The sequence below is a fragment of the Coptis chinensis genome, chromosome 4 (genome assembly GCF_015680905.1).
Source record: "Coptis chinensis isolate HL-2020 chromosome 4, ASM1568090v1, whole genome shotgun sequence".
Lineage (NCBI taxonomy): Eukaryota > Viridiplantae > Streptophyta > Magnoliopsida > Ranunculales > Ranunculaceae > Coptis > Coptis chinensis.
Genome location: NC_141459.1, coordinates 75,067,507 through 75,092,414, shown reverse-complemented (window position 1 = coordinate 75,092,414; position 24,908 = coordinate 75,067,507). Strand labels below are relative to the sequence as shown.

Here is a 24,908-nt window from a genome sequence, read left to right as displayed (position 1 = left end):
CAATTAAGCTCACTAGACGGCCGCCTTTCTCCAAGTCCGAATGTTTGATCGTCTTTGAAGAGTTTGCACGAAGTTGAGGATGATCTCAAAGCTAGGCAGACTTCGAAGAAAATCTTCGAAAAACAAAAAGAGTCCGGACGGAACTCCAACAACTATAAAGGACGGACAAAACAAGCAGAACAACTTCCGGTCCGATTTAACTCTAAGCCTACCGACCAAAATAAAGAGGAAAAGATTTTCCTCCTTTGTCGATGAAACTTTCTGAAGTTTACTTTAAAGAATAAAAGGGCTAAATCTTCTTTATAAGCCAAGGACATTACACGAAGATATGTACCAATATCAGAGATAAATCCAAACGATGCAAATTTCATGATGATTTTGGCCACACTACTGATGATTGCAGAATTCTTCGGAGTGCTATTCAGCGCTTAGTTGATGACAAGAAGTTGGATGAATTCATACATAAAGCAGCACAAGTGAAGTTTGCCGAACATATGGTCATCAGGGCTGGACATGCCCGTCTAGATTCCATTTCAAATAATCAGCGGAAGTTTGAGAAAAAACAAAAATTCAATTTTCTAACGGACTGGAACAGAGTCAACAGCATTGATTTTCTTAAAGGTGACAACGCAGAAATATATGAACCTGAACCCTTATCCTTTAGTGATCGTGACTTATATGGAGTATTTCAGCCACATTATGATGCTGTTATGATATCAGCATTCATTGGAATGTGGAGGGTTCAAAAAATTATGCTAGATACTAGAAGCTCTGTAAGTGTGTTATTTTCTAGAGCTTATACAGAAATGAAGTTGCCCGCGAGGAGCTTATCATTCCGGAAGAAAACCCTATTGTTGGGTTCGATGGAGCAAACAACTATTCGATAGGAGTTTGACGCCTACCAAGAATTCGGAAACAAGTGGGCTGAAATCAACTTTTTGCTCATGAATTGCCACTCTCCATATAATGCAATCAAGGCGAGATTGATCCATCGATCTGCAGATTATATCTACTTTCCACCAGGCGATCAAGTTTCCATGTAGTCAAGGAATCAGAAAACCGGAGTTGATCGGATGGAATCCCACGGATGTCATGACAAAGCACTAGATGACTACAAACCTTCCGAATTCATGTCAATAGAGTCATTCGGGACACTCCACGAAGTAGCAATTACGAAGATGGCTCCATGACCATTTCGCAGAAACAAAAGGACCTTCCTATTGTTGATAAACTTGAGGAAGTTCAGATTGGAATGAGTCCGGAACATACCACTTTCATATCAACTAAGCTTTCCGAAGTTGAGAAAAGAGACATGACAGAATTGTTAAAGAAAAATAGCACAGCTTTTGCATGGAGCATAGATGACATGACTGGCATCAGTCCAGACATAGCATGTCATCATCTTGATGTGGATCATACAGCAAAACCTGTCAGGCAAAGACCAAGGCGCATGGCACCTGATAAAAGGCTGAAAGTCAATGAAGAGGTTAGTCGTTTACTGAAGGCTAAGTTTATTCGACCAGTAGAATATCCTAAATGGTTATCAAACATAGTTGTAGTTACCAAGAAGAATGGCAAATTAAGAATGTGTATAGATTTCATTAAACTTAATGAAGTTTGCCCACTTAATCCTTACCCTTTGCCTAAGATAAATGATTTAGTTGATGCTACTTCAAGATATCAGAGAATTTCATTCATGGATGCTTCTTCAGGTTTTTACCAAATACTTTTGTATGGTCCGGACCAAGAACATATGACCTTTATAAAGATATATAGGCATTTATTGTTTCTGATCATGCCTTTTGGCCTTAAAAATGCCTCAGCCACTTTTCAGAAATTAGGCAACACAATCTTTGAAGGCCTAATAGGTGATACTATGGAAATATATATTGATGACATGGTCACTAAGTCATGGTTAACAAGTGACCATCTTCGAGATCTTCAGACAACCTTTGATAGGGTAATAAAATTCAATCTCAAATTGAATCCAGCAAAATGTTCTTTTGGAGTTTCCTCTGGGAAATTTTTGGGTTATCTTATGACCCATAGAGGCATTGAAGCTAACCCTGATCAGATAAGGGCCATACTAGACATGCCGACTCCAAAAAACAAAAAGGAGATTCAAAGACTTACTGGACGGTTGGCAGCCTTAATGAGATTTATTTCTAAATTCTCAGATAAGTGTTGTCCATTTTTCAATACGATTAAATCAAACTCCACTTGGACTTCTGAGTGCCAAAGAGCTTTTGATAGCCTTAAAACTTATCTGTCCTCACCGCCAGTATTGGTAAGTCCTAAAACTGGTCAGCCAGTAGGAGTATATCTTGCTGCAACTGGTATTGCAGTAAGCGCAGTGCTTTTCGTTGAAAGTCCGGAAGAGAGGCCAATATTTTTTATAAGTAAGACTTTAACAGGTCCGGAATCTCGATACAGTAATATTGAGAAAATAGCATTAGCTTTAGTACATGCTGCTAGACGACTGAAACCTTATTTTCAGGGTAGGACCATCCGGGTTCATACAGAGTACCCTCTTCGAAAAGCTCTAGCTAATGCTCAGGACACAAGCAGACTTGCCCTCTGGCAGTCTTATCTTAGTGCATATGAGATCATATATGAACCACGTCGTGCAGAAAAAGGACATGCTCTGGCATCCTTAATTGCAGACTTTCCAGTCGATGATGTTTCTTTTGCTATCATTCCGAACCAGCCAAACAGAGATGCAGCCACAACTCAAACTGAAGAAACATCTCTCGGGGGCGAAAACCCATCCTCGAAGCATATTTCTTGGAAAATCTACACTGACGGTTCTCGAAATCAATCAGGATCAGGAATTGGATGTGTACTTATCTGTCCTGATGGTTTACAGATAGAAAAATCTGTTAGGCTGGGATTTAAAGCGTCCAACAATGAAGCGGAATATGAAGCAGCAATTTTCGGTATGAAGACAGCTATTGATTTGGGGGCGACTGATATTGCCATTTTCACAGACTCCAAATTAATCACCAACCAATTTGGAGGTATATATAGAGCTAAGGATGAAAGAATGTCCACGTATCTAGATGTTATTCATTCTTTAGCAAGAAGATTAAGATCTGTATCTATCACAAAGAAATCAAGACATGATGTGAGGCATGCAGATGCTTTAGCTTATCTTTCAGCAGCTACAAATTGCAAGGAAGCACGGACGATACAAGTTGAATATCAGGAGCAACCAAGCATCGACTTTACCACTCTCAACCACAGAAAAATATATGTTGATGAATGTTTAGCACTACAAGTATTGTACTCTGCACAAGCATCTTATGCAGTCCGGTCAAAGAAAAGGATTCGCGGGGAAGTAGAAATCACTGGGGATGACATTAACAGTGAAATGAACAGTCCGGACCATGATGAAATGCTAGATTCTGACCAACAACAATCCCTAATAGATGTAGAGCATATTCCCAAAGATAAATGATTTGTGTTCCTTACATAGAAACGCAACACGGACTCTCCACGAAGACAAGAAACTTTGCTGATTACATACTCCGGACATCATTCAAGTTTTCCATTCTTCCATTGGCAGGACAGATCCAGTTATATAAGAAGCATAATTTATCTCCATTGCTCCGTTGCCTTACATCTGAACAAGGTCACTTTATTCTAGAAGAGTTGCATAAGGGCATTTGCGGCAATCATATTGGAGGGCGTAGTATGGCACATAGAGCACTCACTCAGGGTTATTGGTGGCCTGGAATGCAGAAACAAGCTAAGTTATACAGTCAAACTTGTGTACAATGTCAAATGCATGCGAACTCAAACCATCTACCAGCCAATGAATTGTTTCCAGTTTTGAGTTCTTGGCCATTTGCTAAATGGGGTCTAGATATTGTTGGACCTTTGCCCAAAGCACCAGGAAATTTCCGATTCCTCCTTGCAGCCACTGATTATTTCACAAAGTGGGTTGAGGCGAGTCCGCTTGTGCAGACTCCATCGTCCAAAGTCAAACAGTTCATTTGGAGAGATATCATATGTCGATATGGAATACCAGCAGTAATTGTATCTGATAATGGAAAACAGTTTGATTCTGATGAAATTCGTCAATTCTGTGACACCTTCAAAATTCAACATAATTTTTCGGCTCCTTATCATCCACAGGCGAATGGACAAGCTGAAGCAACTAACAAGTCTCTCCTAGCCAATTTGAAAAGGCGGCTTAAAGAAGCAAAAGGAAAATGGGTACAGGAATTACCAGCTGTTTTGTGGGCATACCGCAGCACGCCCAAAACTTCTACAGGAATGACTCCTTTCTCTCTGGCATATGGGACAGAAGCAGTCTTGCCAACTGAACTCATGGCTCCCACCAGTCGAACTGAAAATGTAATTTCTGATGATAATGAAGAATTTTTGTCGTCCCAGAAACAATTCATCGATGAGCAGAGAGAAGAGGCACTCCGGCATTTGGAAAAGTATCAACAGAGTGTCAAAAAAAGTTATGACAAGAACGCTCGGTGAACATTCCGCCCGAGGAGATTGGGTGCCGGAGAAAATTGGATGACCCATCAGGGGGCAAGCTGTCAGAAGCTTGGGAAGGTCCTTTTATTGTGGAGAAAACAGGGCCTAAGGGTTATTATGTACTGAAAACTCTTTCCGGAGATTTTCTTCCAAAGCCTTGGAATGCAACAAGGCTTCGTAAATTTTACCACTAGTCTTTATTTAACTCTATTTTGATTTTCATTAATAATAATATTTCTCCATCTGCTACTATGCTTTATTTTTTCTTAATACTTTTTTACATCATCTAGCAAGTGCAATCCTCGGCGCAAACCTTTAACATTTGTTTTCGGAACAAAGTTGACATCTGTGTACTGACCCGTATTTAGCCACCAAGTGCAGACACTTGTAGAACAATTTTGTTTCGGACGAAATTGTAAAGTGTTAAGCAACACGCACTTAAAAACCGAAGTGGCGACACTTTCGCATCATAAGTTTGTTTCGGACAAAAATTAAGTGCTAGCAACTAAGCACTTTAAACAGCCAGTCAGCGGACACTTTCGCAAAGCATAAGTTTTGTTTCGGACAAAAATTGTAAGTGTTAAAAGCCAAGACTTAAACAGCCGAGTGACGACACTCGCATCATAAGTTTGTTTCCGGACAAAAAATTAAGTGCTAGCAAAGCACTTAAACAGCCGAGTGCAGACACTCGCAGCATAAATTTGTTTCCGGACAAAAAATTAAGTGCTATCAAAGCACTTAAATAGCTGAATGTATACTCGCATCATAAATTTGTTTCCGGACAAGAATCTAAGTGTTAGCACATGCTTATGCGCACCTATACAGCCAAATGTAAACACTCACAAATTGTTTTGTTTCCGGACAACAGTTTAACTGTTTGCAAAGGCTAATTTAACAGCTTAAATGGACTTGATAATAATTCTGTTTCAGCAATTTTAGTGAATACTACTTATTTCGGACTAGAGAAGACAACAAAGCAAGTGGTATTTGCTCTCTGACACTACCATGGCTCACAGATAAGTCATTATCATTTTTTTTTTTAGTTTTATACATGGTATAACTTCATGTTCACATTATTACCTCAAGTTCACATGCTTATAGTTTAGTTTCTTAATATACACACCACACCTTGTTTTCAAACGCATCAGCACATGCATGTTTTTAACTTTGATACATGGTATCTTAAAATACTTCTTTCATACATTTCAGTCATAACATTACAAGTTTCTAAACCAAGATACAAAGCTACAAAGCTTTTTCAACATCCAGTTCCGGATATATAACGTGAGTTATAATCCAAAAATCGAACAAACATATCCTACTTGTTTGTTAAAAATGATCCCTCCGACAAGTGTTTTTCTAATGAGGCGGGAACCTCACTAGCTTCTCCTACATATTTTTCGTGTAACTGCTTGAAATCCTTCTTAAGCTCATCATTTGCTTTCTTAACTCGGTACAATTCCATGGAAATTTTGCCAAGTTCCAGTTCAGTCTCGGTTTTCTCTTTAGATAGCTTATCATTGTCTTCAAGTACCACTTTATAATCTGCTTCAACTAGATTATAATTCATCTCCATCACTTTGTTCTTCTCCTTGGTTGAGTATCCTCTTTCACAAGTGCATCGAATTGCCCTTTCACTTCGTGACACTTCAACTCCAGTTCTCCTATTACTTTTTACATTTACAATCTATTTCAGCCAACAACCCTTGGTTTTACACTTAAGATTTTCCAACTCTTTAGCTTGACAAACCTAATCGACTTGGTCGCCCGATCTCTTTTTTGCGTTTTGTAGACTTAACTCCTGCGCGCGGGCTTTACCAAGTCATCTGCGACACACACATAACCTACACGCAATTTTTTTTTTAGCACAAACAATCTTTTCAAAAGATACAAAAACAAAACAACAAGGTACTAACCATGGCTGCTTGGCGTCTAACCGTCTATCTTGACATCAATAGACTTCTATCATCGGACATATGTTTCTTAGCACTTTGGCGCTTAGGCGGTTCAACTGTTGAAGGACAAAAGAGGGCTTATCTACGGCATGTTCCGTTTCCGCCTTTTGAACACTTTCGGTTCGAGAACTCCTTCATTCCCAGCTTCATATTCACATACTTTGCGCTTACCCACAGCATTTGCGTTAAGACTCATAATGTTTTCCTCAGCATTCTGGCAGCACGTTGTCGGAATACATACGCCATTGTTCACACCACATATGTCCTTGTTCAAGTTTGGTTCCTCAAAAGATGTTACCTCTTCATAACCAACAGTTTCATCCATACCTTCCTCAGCATCACCTTTTAAGGCTATAAAGATAAGGTCGGTTATAGGCGTTGAAACAGGTGTATGCACCATATCGGCGTCTATGTTACAGTCAGAGCTGTGTGCAGAAAAAGCTTCGTTCACACCTTCATATTCTTCGTCAGAATCAGGTAAAACCATTCTTCTACGTTTCCGTGTTGCCACGGGTACATTCCCTACAACAGATGCACAATCGATAAGACTAACGTCTTTCATACAAATTCTACCATAACTATCAATAATTACAGCCTCTTCTGAAAACTTAAACTCATACGGAATACCATCTGCCCAATAATCCGTACCTGCAAAAAAATTGCGATCATCACATTCATTTTGAATATATTCATGACTCTCCAACTCTTCAGCACCTTCCTTTTCACGATATTCAAGATTCAAGAGTTGCTCTTGAGGAAAGCTGACAGCGATTGGAAATGCATTCATAACAGACACTTTACTCTCCTCGCCATTCTCACTATTTGGCTCATCTTCCACATCGACAACATCTACCAATTTTCCATTCTGCAAAATCTTTCTCTCACTAGCTTTCTGGTGAATTTCACCGACTATAGTGTCGGAATAAGACAAGTTAAAAAGGTTTTTCTCTTTTTTATAAAGCTCATAATAAAACTTCAGGTGTCGTTTCGTTGCTTCATCAGGGATCTGTTGTCGATGATTGATCTTCACGTTCATACCTGTTTCCATTTTCAGATTATCATTTTGTATAAATATGGCTATCTGGAAAACGTTAAGGTTTTAAAAACGAAAACTTACCTATGAAGTTGTTGCGAACCTCGAAACCTTCGAGCCTCCAACTGCCAGAGACTTTAAAGGCTGGCTTCTCCCAATTTTTAAAGCTTTCAGGTTTTCCAAAAAATTGGATCTTTGGATCTACAAAGCTCAAACCATAGAAACATCGATTCCAGCTCTTCTTCTCCTTTGTGGCTTGCAGATAGCCATCATCTCGTTACAACCAAAGGGTATTTTGAAAACTTCTTCTAAGACTTGCATCCGTTTCAACACCATGTAATACACGACATGCATTTGACTAGGTGCAAGCTCCCAATTTGACAATATTCTGGTATTTGTCATCGACATTGGAAGCTCTAACCCATAACATAATTGGTGGTAAAAAAGAACATCATCAATGCCAACTGGTTGGGCAACATCTTTCAACTTTCGGAGTTTTAGGTCTGCCCCAAGCTCAAAATTTGCTTTTATGGCTGATGTACAAAGTTCCCGACACCCGCGGACACGAGGAAATTGGCCACCAATTTCTTTCCATCGCCTTTCAGTCAAATTTACCATTTCTCAGCGATAATAAACAAGAAGAGAGAGAACAAAAGGCTTTCTCAGTTTTCTCAATTTCAGATGTTGGGTTTTATTTTTTATTTTTTTTTGTTATTACAACAGTGTTTTTTGCGCCCTTCAGTCCAACCATGTCTACTTTGGATTGAGTTTGGTATTTTTATTACAAAAGTGTTTTTTGCGTTTTTTCTCGTTCTTTGCCACATGGTTTTCATCCATATGACAAAGAGGGGGCGATGTTTGGGCCCCACCTTCGGTGTGTTCCCAGACTCAGATCCGGCCCATCATCTTTTCAGACTCTGGCCCAACATTTTTTATTCAACCCAACATGATTCCGGACTAGGTCCAGATCCAAATATGTCACAGGTGCATCTGGCACAGGTTTAAAGAAAACAGGCCGCATCACGGTCAGCGAGGGGACAAAGAAGGAAAAAAGAAGATAAACCAAAATCTTCAGAGATTTTGGGGTTAGAGTGGGATCCGGATCTTGGAATCCGGATCTTTCTTATAAGAGTCTGCTCTCACTTTCAGAACTACGCAAGCAAAAGCTCTTTGAGACTTAATCTGTTTCTTGGGGATGCGTATACCTTCTAAGGTTGATCTCATTTCTTTTGGTCAATCAATCCACTCTTCACAACCCTAACTGTGTTTGGGAATTTCTAGTCCAAACAATTCCTCAAAAAGAATATCACTTCATAGACTACCAAGAACCATAACAAATTAACAATGAATATCAGAATGTAAAACATACTTATTTCACTCTATTGAAGTTCAAACCCTTCTGTTTCCTTCCATCCTGGCCTATATAATCACAGAAACAAAAATTGAAACTTACCAAAACTAAGGATACAAAATAACTTCAAATTAAAGCAATGGGTGGGTATTGATCAGAGCATAAAGTTTTTCTACTCCAACTTGTGATTTTTTTTTTTTGTTGACTTGCATTGGTAGGGGATCTGGATGGGGTGAGGGTGAGTAGACAAAATTAAAAACAAGGTTTTGAAACCAAAATTTTCACAGGCTAGAAAAGATAACACTTTAGAGAATCAAGAAACAAATTTCATTTCTTTCAGTCTCACTGCTTGGATTTAAAATAAGAGTCGGCAAGAATAATTTGCATAAAGAATATAATTCAAATCAAGTTTCCATAATTACATTTTTCAACCTAAACCCTTCTTCCAAATCCCCCATCTTACAATCCCATTGATCAAAGTATTGTAACTAACTACATTAGGACTCAACCCTCTTCTCGGAATTTCATTAAAAATCAATTGGAGTTATTTAATTTCCCTCTTTTTACAAAACTTATGCATCAAAATGTTAAAAGTATACACATTAGGCGGAAACCCACAATCCAAAATCTCCAAATTAAACGCCGAAGCTTCACTACTCGAATTCGACTTCATAAAATGATCTAATAAACACCCACATGAATGATAAGGAACCTTAAAACCATACTTCTGAACTAATCTAAAACACTGTATAACATCAGAAACTAAAACAATTCAATATCCATATAAGCATTCATCAATTTTCTTGTGGGCCGGGGGGTTTTCTCTAAATCCAAACCGGTTCCCGAGTAGGAGACAGGAGAGTGCCCTCTTAGGAACCGAGGCGTGTATTTGTTGTCTTGCGAACAAACAAAAATTTGTCACCTAAAAGAATTTCTTGAAAACAAACTATTTCCATGGCGAAGATGAGTAGAATTTCTTCATTCTTTCATTTCAAAACCACTTCTTTTGTCGACAATGACCCCCTTCTTTTATTAGAAAATTTAGTCAGGAACACTTGGTTGTGACGAGGCATTGGGTTTGTTTAATGAGTTGATTCGGTATAGACCCTTGCCTTCCATTCATCCTTTTACTCAATTGCTAGGTGCCCTCGTCAAGACCAGACATTATTCTACTATTTTATCCATGTACAATGCAATGGCTTCCACTGAAGTCAAACCTGATATCATCACACTTAACATCTTGATCAATTGCTACTCTTATTTGGGTCGGGTCGATTTCGGGTTTGTTGTTTTGGGGAATATTTTTAAATGTAGGTTTGAACCTGATGTTGTTACTCTCACTACTCTACTTAAAGGTTTGTTTTCGGAGGGCAAATCAGCACCTGCTTGGAATTGTTTGACAAAATAGTTGCAAATAATCGGTATCCATGCAATGTAGTCACTTATGGAGTTGTCATCAATTGGTTTTGCAAGTCATTAAATTCTGATGCTGCCCTTAAATTGTTGAGCTCAATGGAAAAGCCAAACATCCACATATACAATATGATCATTGACAGTCTTTGCAAGGAGAATCGGTTGAATGAGGCTGTCAGTCTCTTTCAGAAAATGATTGGTCGAGGAGTTGTCCCAACTGTTGTAAGTTACAACTCTTTAATTCATGGATTATGCAGCATTCGTCAATTGAAAGTAGTCTTGCGCTTGTTTGATGATATGTCCAAAAGGAGCATCTCACTTGATGTTGTAACCTTCAGCATTCTTGTCGATGCCCTTGGCAAAGAGGGTAGGACCAGTGAAGCACTTCAGGTATTAGAATTGATGCTTCAAAGAGGTATAACGCCTGATGTTGTCACGTATAGTTCTTTGATTCGTGCCCTATGCATCTCCAGTAATTGGAACAAGGCAATTGAATTGTTACATGATATGACCAGTCGAGGAATCTCACCAGATGTGCAAGCATATAGTATTTTCGTAGATACTTATTGCAAAGAAGGGAAGGTTGAAGAAGCGCATCAACTATTAGAGGAGATGATTGAAAGAAATGTGCCGGCTAACATAATCACATACAGTGCATTGATGGATGGGTATTGTTTGCAGGGTCGAATAGAAGAGGCTGCAAATGTTTTCGATTTAATGGTGGATGCTGGTCTGGAACCCAATGTTGTTAGCTATGCCACTTTGGTTAATGGTTACTGCAAGGCTAAGAGATTACACAAGGCTATAGAACTGTTTAAGGATATGAACTGCAAGGAAGTGAAACCTGATGTTATTATATATAACACCCTTATAGATGGGCTGTGTAAGGTTGGCAGAGTGGTAGATGCAAGAAGATTTTTCAAGACATGCAAACTCATGGACAAGGTTCAGATATTGTCACTTTTAGTATATTAATAGAAGGATTATGTGTTAACAGTGGTCTTTCAGAAGCAACAGAGTTGATTTGTTTGATGGAAAGCAAAGGGTTAAGAGCTGATGTTGTGATTTACAATATCCTTATTCACCACATGTGCAAACAAGGACAATTGATGAAAGCAAAAAAACTATTTCAGAACCTCTTTACCAAAGAGGTGCTGCCCGACACCATAACATATAACACAATGATTAATGGACTTTGTAAGGAGGGCATGTTAATTGATGCTCATAATATGTTCACAGAGATGGAAGAGAATGGTGTTGCTCCAAATGACTGCACGTTCAATATCATGGTTCGAGGATTTCTCAAAGACAGAAATATTGAGAAGGTAGTGCAATTTTGTAAGGCAATGGTTGAGAGGGGTTTCTCAGCAGATGCAAATACTATGTCTGTGATTATGAATTTGCTGGCTAAAGATGAACCAGATCATAAGAGTTTGGACATACTTCATAATTTCTTGTTGAAAGGGTTAGCTACAGATGATATTCTTTGGTTGGGACTGTTGTTGTCAATCATGTTCTGTATGATATGCTGTGATGAACATGATTTAGTTATCATGGTACATCAGCTGGCAATTATTCTTGTAACGAGTACATCCAGCCATGTTCTTGAATTTCGTAAGTTTTAAATTCTTCTAATTGATAACCTAATAGGTTCTTTTATTTTTTTGTCATCCATTATATCTTACCTTCAATTTGACAGATGATTACTAAGTTAATTCTTATTCACATTAAACTTGTTCCCTGGTGTACTTGTAATTCTAAAACTAATTGACTCGGATCTAGCTTAGGATGCCTAATTTTCCTAAATTGCGTTGACACGGATATGTGTGTCCGTATCCAAAACGACAAAATATAAAAAAATTGAGGTATATCACATACGATATGTGTCTGTGTCGTGTCTGACATGGACATGTGGGTACGCATCCAACACTTATTTTTATTAGTATATGGTGTGTCCATATAACATGGTAACCTTTTGCATAGGTGTTAAAGAAAGAATTCACAAACCTTATTTTTGTTTGTAGGATACTATTAGCTCGTATACAAACTGAGTTCTTTGCTAAACTATTGTTTGATGTATATTATTATGCATATTCTTTGTATTTCTTGAGCTATTCTTAAGAGCATTGACGTGTTTGATGTCTATGGTTTGCTGTATATTATTATGCATTATTTCTTGAGTTATTGCTAAAGAGCATTGACGTGTTTGATGTTCTATTGGAGTACCGTTTTGGTCAAAACTTAAAAGTAATATGTCATCTTATGTGTATGCATAGTTTGTTAAGAATATTTCCATCCGTTTTCAGGAGAGTCTATGCATGTGAGATACCATTGTATAGTACTATGAACTAAAAAATTTCACCTATAGTCACAATTTATATCATACATAATAAAACCTGGGACATGGATACGGCAGTGTAGATGGTTGGTTGCGGAAGCAGCTTGCCGCCCCTGAAATTTGACTTTTGTTTATGCCAATGAGCCTCTTAAACTTACTGGTAATGGATAAGTTTCTCAGAAGTAGCAATTCTCCATTAAATTCCAAAACTGCGGTAAGAAAACAAGCTTTTCCAATTACTTGGTACAAGTTGTACGTTTCATGAGAGTGACATGTCCAAAAGTCATCTTCCTAATTCACTATCCATGTTAGAGTTTCTTTTTCTTTTATCTTTGGCTCCCCATAGCAACTCGCAAAGCGGTTGAGACCCATCAGATCTACCAAATGCGGACTAAGGATAACAACTAGTATCGTTTGGCTAATAGCAGACATATCAAGGCGATGATATAGGTCCCAGACTATGATGCCTGGATAAGGACACATGAACACGGTTACGTGGTACGACACACAATCTTAAATATATGGAGACACGAGTACACCTACTGGTATTTTATTTTATTGTTATCTTTTTAAGTCATTTTTTTTAGTTCCTATTATTAAGTTATCATAGTGACTGGATTTAACATTATATTATGGGAAGGTGGATTTTGTGGGGGAGGGGGATTCTTGTTAAATGTTATGGCACTTAGTTTTCTCATTGTATATTCTATTCTCTATCTAAGTTGAGTGTAGTTACTTTTTCGTCACATCCTTGGCCGATTTCAGGAACGCAAGAGATAGTTGTTGAATCTCGTGATGTTGATGCAACTGAGTTTCACAGTAAAATGTTCTCACGTCCCTCGATGTAAGACTGTAAGAGATATGGTTTGAAAATTTATACGACTACACAGAAAGGGGGTTAGTTTTGCTCTTCAAACGTGGATTTGATCCAAATGTTGTTACTTTCAATACCCTACATTAGGGGATGTTTTGGGAGAGCAAACCAACACCAAATTTGGAATTCTTTAACAAAATACTAGAACACCAGTATCCCTGTGATGAAGTCACTTATGGATTTATGATAAATGGTCTTTGCAAAACATTAAATTCAGAGGCTGCCCTTAAGTTCATGATATCAATAGGAAAGGAAGACCTTAAGCTCAACGTACAGATGTACAATGCGGTCATTGACTCAGGACAACTGGATCAATAATTTCTTTCAGGAAATGATCTGTAAAGGAGTTGTAGCTAATGTCTTTTCTTACAGCTCTCTGAATTGTGGGATATGCATGATTCGTCAATTGAGAAGAGCAATGTGTGTGTATGATGATATGTCGAAAGGAGCATCTTTCCCAATGCAGTAACCTTCAACATTCTGGTTGATGCTCTTTGCAAAGAGGGTAGGACCAGTGAAGCTCTCAAAGTGTTAGACTTGATACTTCAAAGAGGTGTAAGTGTATAACGCCTGATGTCGTCCCATATACCTCCTTGATTCGTGCCCAATGTGTTACCAATATTGGAACAAATCAACTGAATTATTACATGATATGATCACTCAAGGAATCTAGCCACATGTGCAAACATATAGTGTTTTAGTTGATACTTATTGCAAAGAAGGGAAGCTTGATGAAGCACATACATGAACTATTAGAGGGGATGATTCAAAGAGTGCCGCCTAACACAATCCAATATAGTGCATTGATACAAAGGTATTGTTTGTATGGTCGAATGGCAGAGGTTGTAAATGTTTTTGATTTAATGGTGGATGTTGGACCCGACATTGTGAGCTATACTACTTCGATTAATGGTTGTTGCAGGGCTAAGAGATTAGACGAGGCTATGCAACTCTTTAAGGTTATGAACTGCAGGGATTTGAAACCTAATGTTATTAAATTTAGCACCCTTACAAGTGGGGTGTGTAAGGTTGGGAGAGTTGTAGATGCAAAAACAATTTTTGAAGACATGCAAACTCTTGAGCAAAGTCTAGATATTGTTACATATTATATATTGGTACAAGGCTTGTGCGCTAATGGAGGTCTTTCCGAAGCAATGGAATTGATTCATTTGATGGAAAGCAATGGGTTAAAAGCCGATGTTGCGATTTACTGTACCTTTATTCACCACATATGCGATGAAGGAAAAAAGATGGAAGCCAATGAACTATTTTATAGCCTTCCTTGCAAAGAGGTGTAGCCAGACACCCCAACATAGACCACACTGATCAATGACTTCTGTAAGAAAGGTCTGTCAAATGATGCTCAGAGATTGTTGGTGCAGATGGAAGGGAAGAGTATTACTCCAAATGTCATGACACTCAATAAATTAGTACAACGATTTCTCATGGAAAATGATATTGAAAAGGGTGTGCAATTTCTTATTGTGATACTTGAGGAGATTTTTACCTAATGCACAAACTACATCTATGATGGTGAATATCCTTGTGGCAGATGATTCAAATAAGTACATATATACTTTGTAAGTTCTTGGTGTAAGGGACAGATGTGTGGGGTTTTCTCATCTTGCGTCTGGTTGTTAATCATGTTTTAAATGACATTTTGTAAGAAATAACATGATTTATTGTTCCTTGAGCAAAATTTATTGGGCATCAAATGTGACCACAAAACTTGATATGGCAAAAGGCAATGCAAGTAAAGCAACCACCAAACACAAGCAAAATTTCTGACAGTACAAATTTTTTCTGACAGTCACATATTGATTTTATGGGGTGTGGAGAGAGTACGAGATTTAATTGAGAAACAATTGTTGTGTAGAGAGAAATTCGGGGTGTTACAAGTATTACTCAATTGCAATGGCTTGCAATTGTTAATAATGGCTTGCACTTTTATGGTTGTGTCTACGGTCAGTAGCTTAAGCATCCAATAGTCGGCTTGCAAACTACCCTGGTTTCCCTACCTCATTGTTTGTTAGTCACTGTTAGCAACTAAGAATGTTGAAGAGCATATCAAGTTGTTGTCTCCCATAATATTTACTTCATTGAATTCATTTCCATACATTATTTCTTATACTATTTTACGTCTTTGAGTTGTTAATGCATTCATACTACCTTTAACTACTATACAAGAAGTCTAGAATCAAGAAGGAATAGTGCTTTTGCATATCTACCAATTCATTATAGTCCAAATTGCTGAGAAGTGGCACAATCATAAGTATGCCGCGGAATGTGTTGAAACCTTGAATAAATACTTCTAGCTTTGAATGTAACTTTCTTATTGATTCTAGTAGGTGTCAAGAAAATGCAAAAGACGAATTTAATTCAGTCTATTGAGAATCTCATAAACATGTTCATAAATTCATCATGTACACATGATATAAAGAAAAATTCTTCAGAGAGGGTAACTCCTTAAGGTTGCAGTTCTTACCTATCAAATTAAATCTGAACTTTGAGATGCACGCCCGACGTGTATGTCAATGCAAAACGAATATAGATCTCTTACCCATATGCGCGGGATCCTAACACTCTTTGGTGCACTGAGAATGCTCATAGAATCAAAGTAGGCCGAGAACTAATTTAGAAGCTTTAAAAACTGTCTAGTAGGTCCCAGACTTGCAGTGTAAACTTGAGAGGCTGCAGCCTGCTTCATACTTTAGAATTAACTCTTTTCGTAATGCAGTAATTTAATACAATAAAAGAGTCCAGAGGACCAATTTCGGGCCAAAGTAACTCTAGAGGACACCGTTTTTTTTAGTAACTCAGAAGGACAAATTTCAGCAATAAGTAACCCACGAACCCATAATTTCAATTTTAGTAACCCTCAAGGACAAAAAAATACCGGTTTTACCCTTCCATGTTATTATAGATATAAAGTATAGATTTTTTTTTAAAAAAAATACCAGTTTCACCCCTCTGTTATGTTTATAAAACAGAGAAATTTGGTGATTGTTCGTACCCAAATAAGTGAGCATACCTCATACACTATGTTGTTATATAAAAAATGATTGTTCATACTCCAAATATACTCCAATAGGTCTTCTCACTAATCATACATTATGTTGAGATATTAATAGTGAATGTGCATAGCTCATGTTGAAGTATGAATAGTAATTGTGCATAACTCATGTTAAAGTATGTATGAACAATAATTGTTCATACGAACAGTGATTGTTTATAGCTCATATTGAGGTATGAACTCCAAATAAGTATGAACAATTAATGTTCATACGAATACGACCATTGATTGTTCATAGCTCATGTTTCATGTATGAACAGTGTTGATGTATGAACAGTAATTGTTCATACTCCAAATATGTATGAACAATACCCCAAATAGGTGTTCTTACTGATCATACTTTATGTTGAGGTATAAACAATGATTGTTCATAGCTTATGTTGATGCATGAACAGTGATTGTGCATAGCTCATGTTAAGATAACTCCTAAATAGGTATGGACATTATACGAACATTGATTGTTCATAGCTCATGTTTGATGAATGAACAATGATAGTTCATACCCCAAATAGGTGATTGTTCATACTTCAATAGGTGTTCTTACTGATCATACATTATGTTGAGGTATTAGCAATGACCCAAATAGATATGAATAGAGATTGTTCATACTATATACATTAGGTCATTTCGGTTGGGTCGAGCCGTTTATTATTTCGTGTTAGGGGTATACTTGACATTTTACCTACTCGAACCGTTTTTTATTTCGCGTCAAGAGTATACTTGACTTTTCATCTACCCAGTCATTGTAAGTGATTAAAAATAAAAGGTGGTGCCGATTGTTCATAGCTCATGTTGATGCATAAACAGTGATTGTGCATAGCTCATATTAAGATAACTCCTAAATAGGTATGGACATTATATGAACATTGATTGTTCATAGCTCATGTTTGATGTATGAACAATGATAGTTCATACCCCAAATAGGTGATTGTTCATACTTCAATAGATGTTCTTACTAATCATACATTATGTTGAGGTATTAACAATGACCCAAATAGATATGAATAGAGATTGTTCATACTATATACATTGGGTCATTTCGGTTGGGTCGGGCCGTTTATTATTTCGTGTTGAGGGTATACTTGACATTTTATCTATTCAAACCGTTTTTTATTTCGCGTCAAGAGTATACTTGACCTTTCATCTATCTAGTCATTGTGAGTGATTAAAAATAAAAGGTGGTGCCGAGAGTTACTTTTTCGGTCATTTTGTCCTTGATAGTCACTCTCTCAATTTAATAAGATGGGGAATTATAACTCCACTGATTAATTCTCATTGAGGAGAATTGAGTCATAAATTCCACTAACTTTGAATTCATTAACATTGTTGAAAGGAATTAGCATCATAGTTATCAGCATCATGATGTACCTGTCATTTGTCAAATTTTATGTTTGAAATATGCGTAGAGCTACGACCAAGTTTGGAACCAGGGAAATTAAACTGAAATAAATAGTTTAATAAATTTAAGTAAAAAGCAATTGCCCGTATTTTCATTCTTCTTCCAAGCATTTAATTAAGCGAGAGGTTATAGGAATATATTTTATCTTGACACGTAAACAAATTCAAAATTGTCAGGGCATTTATAAGTTTCGGATTAGGCTAATATTTTGTAGATATGATCGCCTAACTATTCTAAACATTGTCACAAATAATCAAAAAAATCAAAAATTTCTAAACTTGCCAAATATAGTATAAAAAATAATGAAAATGAACGGTCTATAATTAGCCAAATTTTGTAAATTGTTAACTACATTTGACATGTTTGAATTTTTTTGATTATTTATGACAATGTTTAGAATAGTTAGGAAATCATATCTACAAAATATTAGCCTAATCCACAATTTTGAGTTTCATTTACGAGTCAAAATAAAATATCCCTGTAACCCCTCCCTTTAATTAATAGATGGATCGATCACGTATTTCGTTTGCAAGGCAGCAATGTATACTTTGATTAGTTTTGCACTCTCTGTACTTGCCTATAGCCGCTTCAACATCCCTGAGTTCTGTGCTTCAAGGCTTTTAACTCCGTCTCCGACCCTGCTTTCCAGACCACATTCATTTATTGTCATCTACAATTCCCACTAAAAGGTGTTTACTTGGCATACCAAGTTATTTTCTCCGTACTATGATATATATTATATATTGAATTTGTTCATTCCATACAATCTATATGTTTTTAAACAAGCTTGATTTCTTATGCTATTTTAGATTTCTGAGTTGTTGCATTTAATTAACAACTATACTGGAATCACTGGTGCTTTTGGTCGATCGCGCAAGTCAATAATATTCTTCACCAGCATTCCTTTTAAAGTATGCTGCAGTAGCAACTCAAGGTGCCTGCTTTAGTTTTGAGAGTTCCATACATGAAAGCAAAAAACTGCAATATGAAAATTCAATACGATCCCAACTGGACCTCAACAGTAGAACATCAATATATAATATAAAAGAAGCTGTTATTTGATGAAGCAGGAGTACGCAAATGATCATCTCTCAAGTGGAGATTATGGAGTCCTAGCAAACACTTATTTCTAGCCTTCTAGGTGCACTCGGAAATGTCGAACCAATCAGTAAGCTCCTGATAGCCTATTGCACAACGTCAGTGACTTTCTGCAAGGGAAAAACAAATCGGTAATCGTATAACCTAGATATCATGCCAATTACTACATTTTTTATCACTGCCAAAATATCACATAGGTTCGATACGGGAACAGAATAGAGCATTTCAGAGTATGTAGCCTAAGTAACTTGGTGGAAATTATTGCCAACTTGGAAAATGTAACAGAAGAACATCTCTGAATATAAATGTGGTTTGACAGGGGATGGTGGATGGTTTTATTGAAAAAAAAAAGTAGTTTGACAGGAGGAAAGGCTTATCAAAAACAAAGAAGGGTTAACTAGTATTACCCCCCACTAGATGGGAAATTAGGGTCTACTCCCCAAATACACACAAAAAAAACACGGTCAACTCAATTTGATTTTTTTTTTTTTGTGTGTATTTGAGGGGGGGTTAATACTACTTAACCCAACAAAGAAAAAATGAAGATATAGAATAGTGCAACATACGATTTTGCACACAAGCTCAAAATTTGGACTTGGTTGCTGGCAAAGGCTTCAACGAAAACTAATACAGAAATTGGAAGCAATAAGGAAGTAGGCTCTCAGCACTCATACCATTGCAACCAACATTGAACAACGCATACAGTAGCATTTAAGGTAGATATAATTACCTCCTCTTTCTTGCCCTTGGTGAAAAACTTATAACTTCCATAGATAAGTAATCCCCATCCAGTTAAAGAAGCGATCACAAACTGCAACAATACAGAATCCATAACGCAGTTTTAAACACAAGTACCTCCCAGTAACTGTAAACTCCTCAAACAGATTATTAATGTACTGATTTCACAAAAACCTCATTCATGTATTTAATGTTGATGTAGAAACACAGTATAATATTGATTCCTCTGGTTACGGAGGTGAATGGACATGTACAGACATAAATTCAAACTTTTTCTTAACAAAACTTCACTTCAGGGAACAACTTATAAATTCACTTTTTCTTGACAAAAAACCACTTCAGGGAACAACATATCAATTTCTGCTCTAGAACCTAACAAATCCAACATCACAAAACAATATCATTCCAAAAAAATTTGAGATCTTAATACATCAAACTACAACAGTTTTAAGTCAACAGTGAGATCATGTTTTATTTGAAAGATGCCTCTCATAAGCTCAACATGAATAATCACCTGAAAAATGGGTTTAAATTTAAGTTTAATAGTTAAATGTATACACTAAGAAAAGAAAAATCGAGCCTAGACAAATCAAGGGCCTCTCAGCCACATTATAGAAATACAAAATAGACAGGACCCGCATAGCTCCTAGTTTTGTCCCTTTTTTTTTAAGTTGGAATCTTATTCCCCAAGTTCTTGAATTCCCTTTTCCCTGGTTGAAGGTGGGAATCAAACCCAAGACCTTGGGCCCAGCCACCCAAGTCTTGATTAGTATGCCACTGGAGCCACATATCTCCTAGTAATGAGGCTATAGCCATAATTAGAATAACCCAAGCCCCTTAAAAATTTGTTATTCAATTTATTTTTTATTTACTATTTCTCCTCACAACCACCTTTATTCTTTGTTCAGAGATCAAAACAACCTTATTCAGATGAAAATTAATTCAATTTAACAAATAAGAACAAAAACAGAGCTGCTTTTGCCATTGAGGCATGATTGAAGCTTACACCTCGATAGCCTCAGAGGTGCGCCTTAAGCCTTCAGGTAGCCTAGCGCCTCACAGACACAGACACACACACACACACACACACACACAGAGAGAGAGAGAGAGAGAGATCACAAAATAATGTCATTCAAAAAAATTCAAGGACATGTTTTATTTGAGAGATGGAACCTAACAGTTCATGTTACAATAGGCTCAAGATGAAAAATCGTTGAAGAACTAAAATATGACTCACATGCTCTTCTTTCCATTTAGATGGGCTCAAAGGATCCTGCCAAATGTTCACCCTAGGGGGTCCATGATGATCTGAGACAAAAAATAAATAACCAAGTCAATGAAATGTGAAAAAGAGAATGGAAGTTCAGAAATTATTTGGGTTCATATTACACTTCAACCAAAAATATATCAACAACCCTTGGTTCTTATGGATAGACCTTTGTTTTTCCAAAATAACAAGTAATAACACCCTTTAATATGCCACAATATGAATATCCTTATTTTCTATATTTTAAGTGATAAAATGATTAAATTACAGTAGATCCGCTTTACCCTTCACATGCTTTGTATTTACTTACTATGCTATTGATATGAAGAGAGAAGTCTAACCCATATGAAGAGAGAAGCCAACGGAAAAGGTTTACTCGATCAAGAAAAACCCAATGTAAGCTGTTACATGGACACACCATAATTTGAAAATAATCTGTGTCGGATACGTATCCACGTGTCCGTGTCGGACACATATTGTATGTAACATACCCACTTTTTGATATTTTTCCGTGTCAGACACTTCGTATCCGTGTCAATGTAACTTCGAATGTAAGGATACCCAAGTCTCAAATGCAGGTAGATCTCTCCCTCCCCGCGGAGAAAAAAATGGGTTCCCCTCACAGCATTGTTGTTCTTCATTCTGTTGACAAGACCTAATTATATAGCACGTGAATCAAGGGTCAACTATTATGCCGCAAAGTAGATGACACATTCACGTGTCATTGTATCTAAGAGTAGAAGAGTTCAGGGCTGCTTAATTTTTTTCCCTTGAAGACAATCCCCGTGGCAGGATTTTATTCCACAAAGATCAGTGAAGTGCTTACTGTTTCTCCATGTGTGCCCCATAAGGCATAAATGTCACAACCGTATGTCATTATAACATTAATATTAAACCCGATTGACTTATTACCGAGAATAAAAGCTAATAATGATAATCTCCTAGCATACTCGCCTGAGACTGACAATCGCAAGGGTTGACCTACCAACAGGGTAACCTGACAGCATGGAACTAACAAACGTGTAGTCTATGAAGTGATTGAAATCATTAAAGTTCATATCCTTTCCTAAGATATTCAACATAGCCAAAAGTACAAGATATTGAGCTGACGTCAGAAGGTGTGCTTCTCATATTCATCATCTGGCTCATTTTTGAACTGTCTCACAGCTTTGTTATTCAATTTTAGTAAGAATTGACTACCAGAATAGGCAACGTACTTGTATCAATGTTTGGCTTATGGCAATGTATTTTTCTTTTCTGGTCAAATAGTATTCATACTTCCAAACCTTTTTTCAGTTATAGCATTCCATCAGAGTGCCATCCAATTTTTGTTAGAAACTGATGATATGACTTTTTCCACCCTGGTTGTCAAAGATTAAACCCATTTCTGCAGACAAAGTTAGGCCACATCAGTGATGCATGTGGAGATCTCATCTCCTCCGAAATTGATTTGAACCCCTTATTGTTGTCTTCTTCGCCAACCCAAACGGGTTTGAACCACTTATTTGTCTTCTTCTTCCCCAACCCAATCAGGTTTGAACCCCATATTGTCTTTTTCTTCCCCAAAACAAAGACACGATGTCCTGTAAAAAATTTGAGTCCAGTTGGCTAGGCGAAGAAGAAGACAATGGGTCTAAATCAATTATAAGAGGTGGCTTACTTTTGACTGAAAACATGGGTTTAATCTTTGATGAATAGGAAGAGCCACATCATCAATTTTTGATGGAGAACGGAAAGCACACTAACAGAATGGTATAACTGAAAATTTAAAGGGTAAGAAATTTTTGACCAAAAAAAAAAGTCCACTGCCATCAAGGAAAACTACATACAGGTACTTTGCCTATTTAGATATTTAACTCATTTTAGTAACATACATAAAGACAAATGTGTGAATTCCTTAATTTGGAAGTTATATCACCATTTCATATTCTTGTCATATTATCAACTAGGCATCCAGTACACTAATTATTATTATTTTCGTTATTCTCCACGAAAAGTTATATTACGTTCCATCAAATAAGTACGTCCAATTTTACAAATTAACCAGTACTTAACATGACTATGACTAATTGCATTGATCCCTCAACTCATACAAAAAATTTACATAATAATAATATCCTCCCACCTACACAAAAAAACTCAACATCTAAATTTATTTAACAATGAGACTCCCCCAGACCAATCATACACTACTTCCTTAATTGGTTTCAAAAGTCGTCCTGTTACGTTCATTCCAAAGCACCCACACTATTGCCTTTGGTAGATGACCCGCTATCCACTTAGATCTAGGAGAAACAGGATCAATTCCTATGTCTCCAAATAGGGCCTCCCTAATATTTTCCGGCAACTTTCATGGTTTCTTGAATGTTAAGAGGAACAATTCTCAAACACACTTGGCTACCGGACAATGAACTAGAGTGATCCACATCCCCCCTCCTCCACTCAATAAAGTGCACATTCATTGTTGATATCCATCCATTTTGCATTAGGTTCATCAATGGTTTGGATACGCCTAAGATATGCCATCCAAGTCAAGAACGCACCCTAATCCTTTTGTATAGAAAGTTCACCATTATTTAAGTGGACTCTAACTTCTCTTGTGCTTTTACTCTTTAGCTAGTACCACATATAATTTCACTGGCTAAGTGTTGTCACTGTTCCATTTCCACAATTTACTATCTGTGCAAATACATGCCAAAAGATGAGCACAAACACTAACCTCCCAATTGTTAAAATTTCTTCACAATACCAAATCCCAAACGACTCACAAACAGATCTAATGCTAGTAAATTGAATTAAAAACAATATTATTATTACCTCCACCACCAGAAAGATTACGCTGAGGAATCAACCTAGAAGCGGCTTGAGTTGATGATTGAGAGGTGAGCCGAATTAGTGACGCCGATTGTCGAGCCGCCATCCATGCCGCTGCCATTGTTTTTCAGGTCTTGCAAATTTTTTACAACAAGAGAGTAAACTGAAATGTATTTCATAATATAATAATATAAGACAGTCTAAAAGCCTGGCCCATCATTATGAAAAATAGCCCGGCCCAACAGCGAATTATAAACTTGATTCCTGTTTAGCTCAAATTAGAAGTCGGTTCTCTCTCTATATATACACACCAGACAATGGGTTTAATCTCCCTGTTACTTAAATGGTTGCACAAAAACCCCCTGTAAACGAACAAATGCATAAAATCTCCCTATTATTTAAAACATAACATCAAAGCCAAAACAGACCTAAATACCCTTGTAAAAACCGGGCTGACGTCATCAATCTTTACTTATAATTTCATCTTAAGGACAAACCGGGCTGACGTCATCCTATGTAAATTTGTATTTACATATGACAATATAAAATTATATAGTCTTCTTAATCTATTTAAATTTAAATTTTCATATGAAATTTTTTTCATAGGAAAATTTAAATTTATATTCTGTCGGGTGTCGTCGGAAAATTTTCAATTCCAAAAATTACTATGTAAATTTAAGTTTTTATAGCTCCAATGACTATATAAATATAGTTTTACATATATATGACTATGTAAAAATACATTTACATATATTTTGTCAGGTGTCGAGAAATTTTCAATCCCAAAAGTTACTATGTAAATTTAAGTTTTTATAGCTCCAATGACTATGCCAATATAGTTTTACATATATATATGACTATGTAAAAATACATTTACATATAGTCGGAAAATTTTCAATCTCAAAAGGGTAAAAAAGGAAATAAGATAAAATGATAAGAAATAAAAACATATCAAATTTTATCTCTTTTTTGGAAAACAGGGAGGTTATTTAACGAGACTTAAATAATAGGGAGGTTATGTGATATGGGTTGATGAGAGGGAGTTTATACTCAACCAAGTT

The 24,908-nt window shown here is 36.8% G+C and overlaps 2 protein-coding genes across 2 annotated transcripts; one reads left to right on the top strand and one right to left on the bottom strand.

The window, feature by feature from the left end:
* Positions 1–10,173: 10,173 nt before the first annotated feature.
* Positions 10,174–14,756, top strand: LOC147504814 (uncharacterized). The gene is given in 5 exon segments (XM_086605369.1): positions 10,174–11,153; positions 11,156–11,860; positions 13,350–13,428; positions 13,905–14,013; positions 14,181–14,756. Coding segments are annotated over 5 exon segments (2,277 nt in total). The 5' UTR covers positions 10,174–10,345.
* A 4,061-nt stretch (positions 14,757–18,817) lies between these two features.
* LOC147504813 (uncharacterized) lies at positions 18,818–24,213 on the bottom strand. Its single transcript, XM_086557540.1, has 4 exons — positions 23,851–24,213; positions 21,004–21,074; positions 19,759–19,839; positions 18,818–19,138 (listed from the first exon to the last, which is right to left on the bottom strand). The coding sequence occupies exons 1-4, from the start codon at positions 23,966–23,968 to the stop codon at positions 19,115–19,117; spliced, it is 294 nt and encodes a 97-aa protein (XP_086413666.1). The 5' UTR covers positions 23,969–24,213; the 3' UTR covers positions 18,818–19,114.
* Positions 24,214–24,908: the final 695 nt, after the last annotated feature.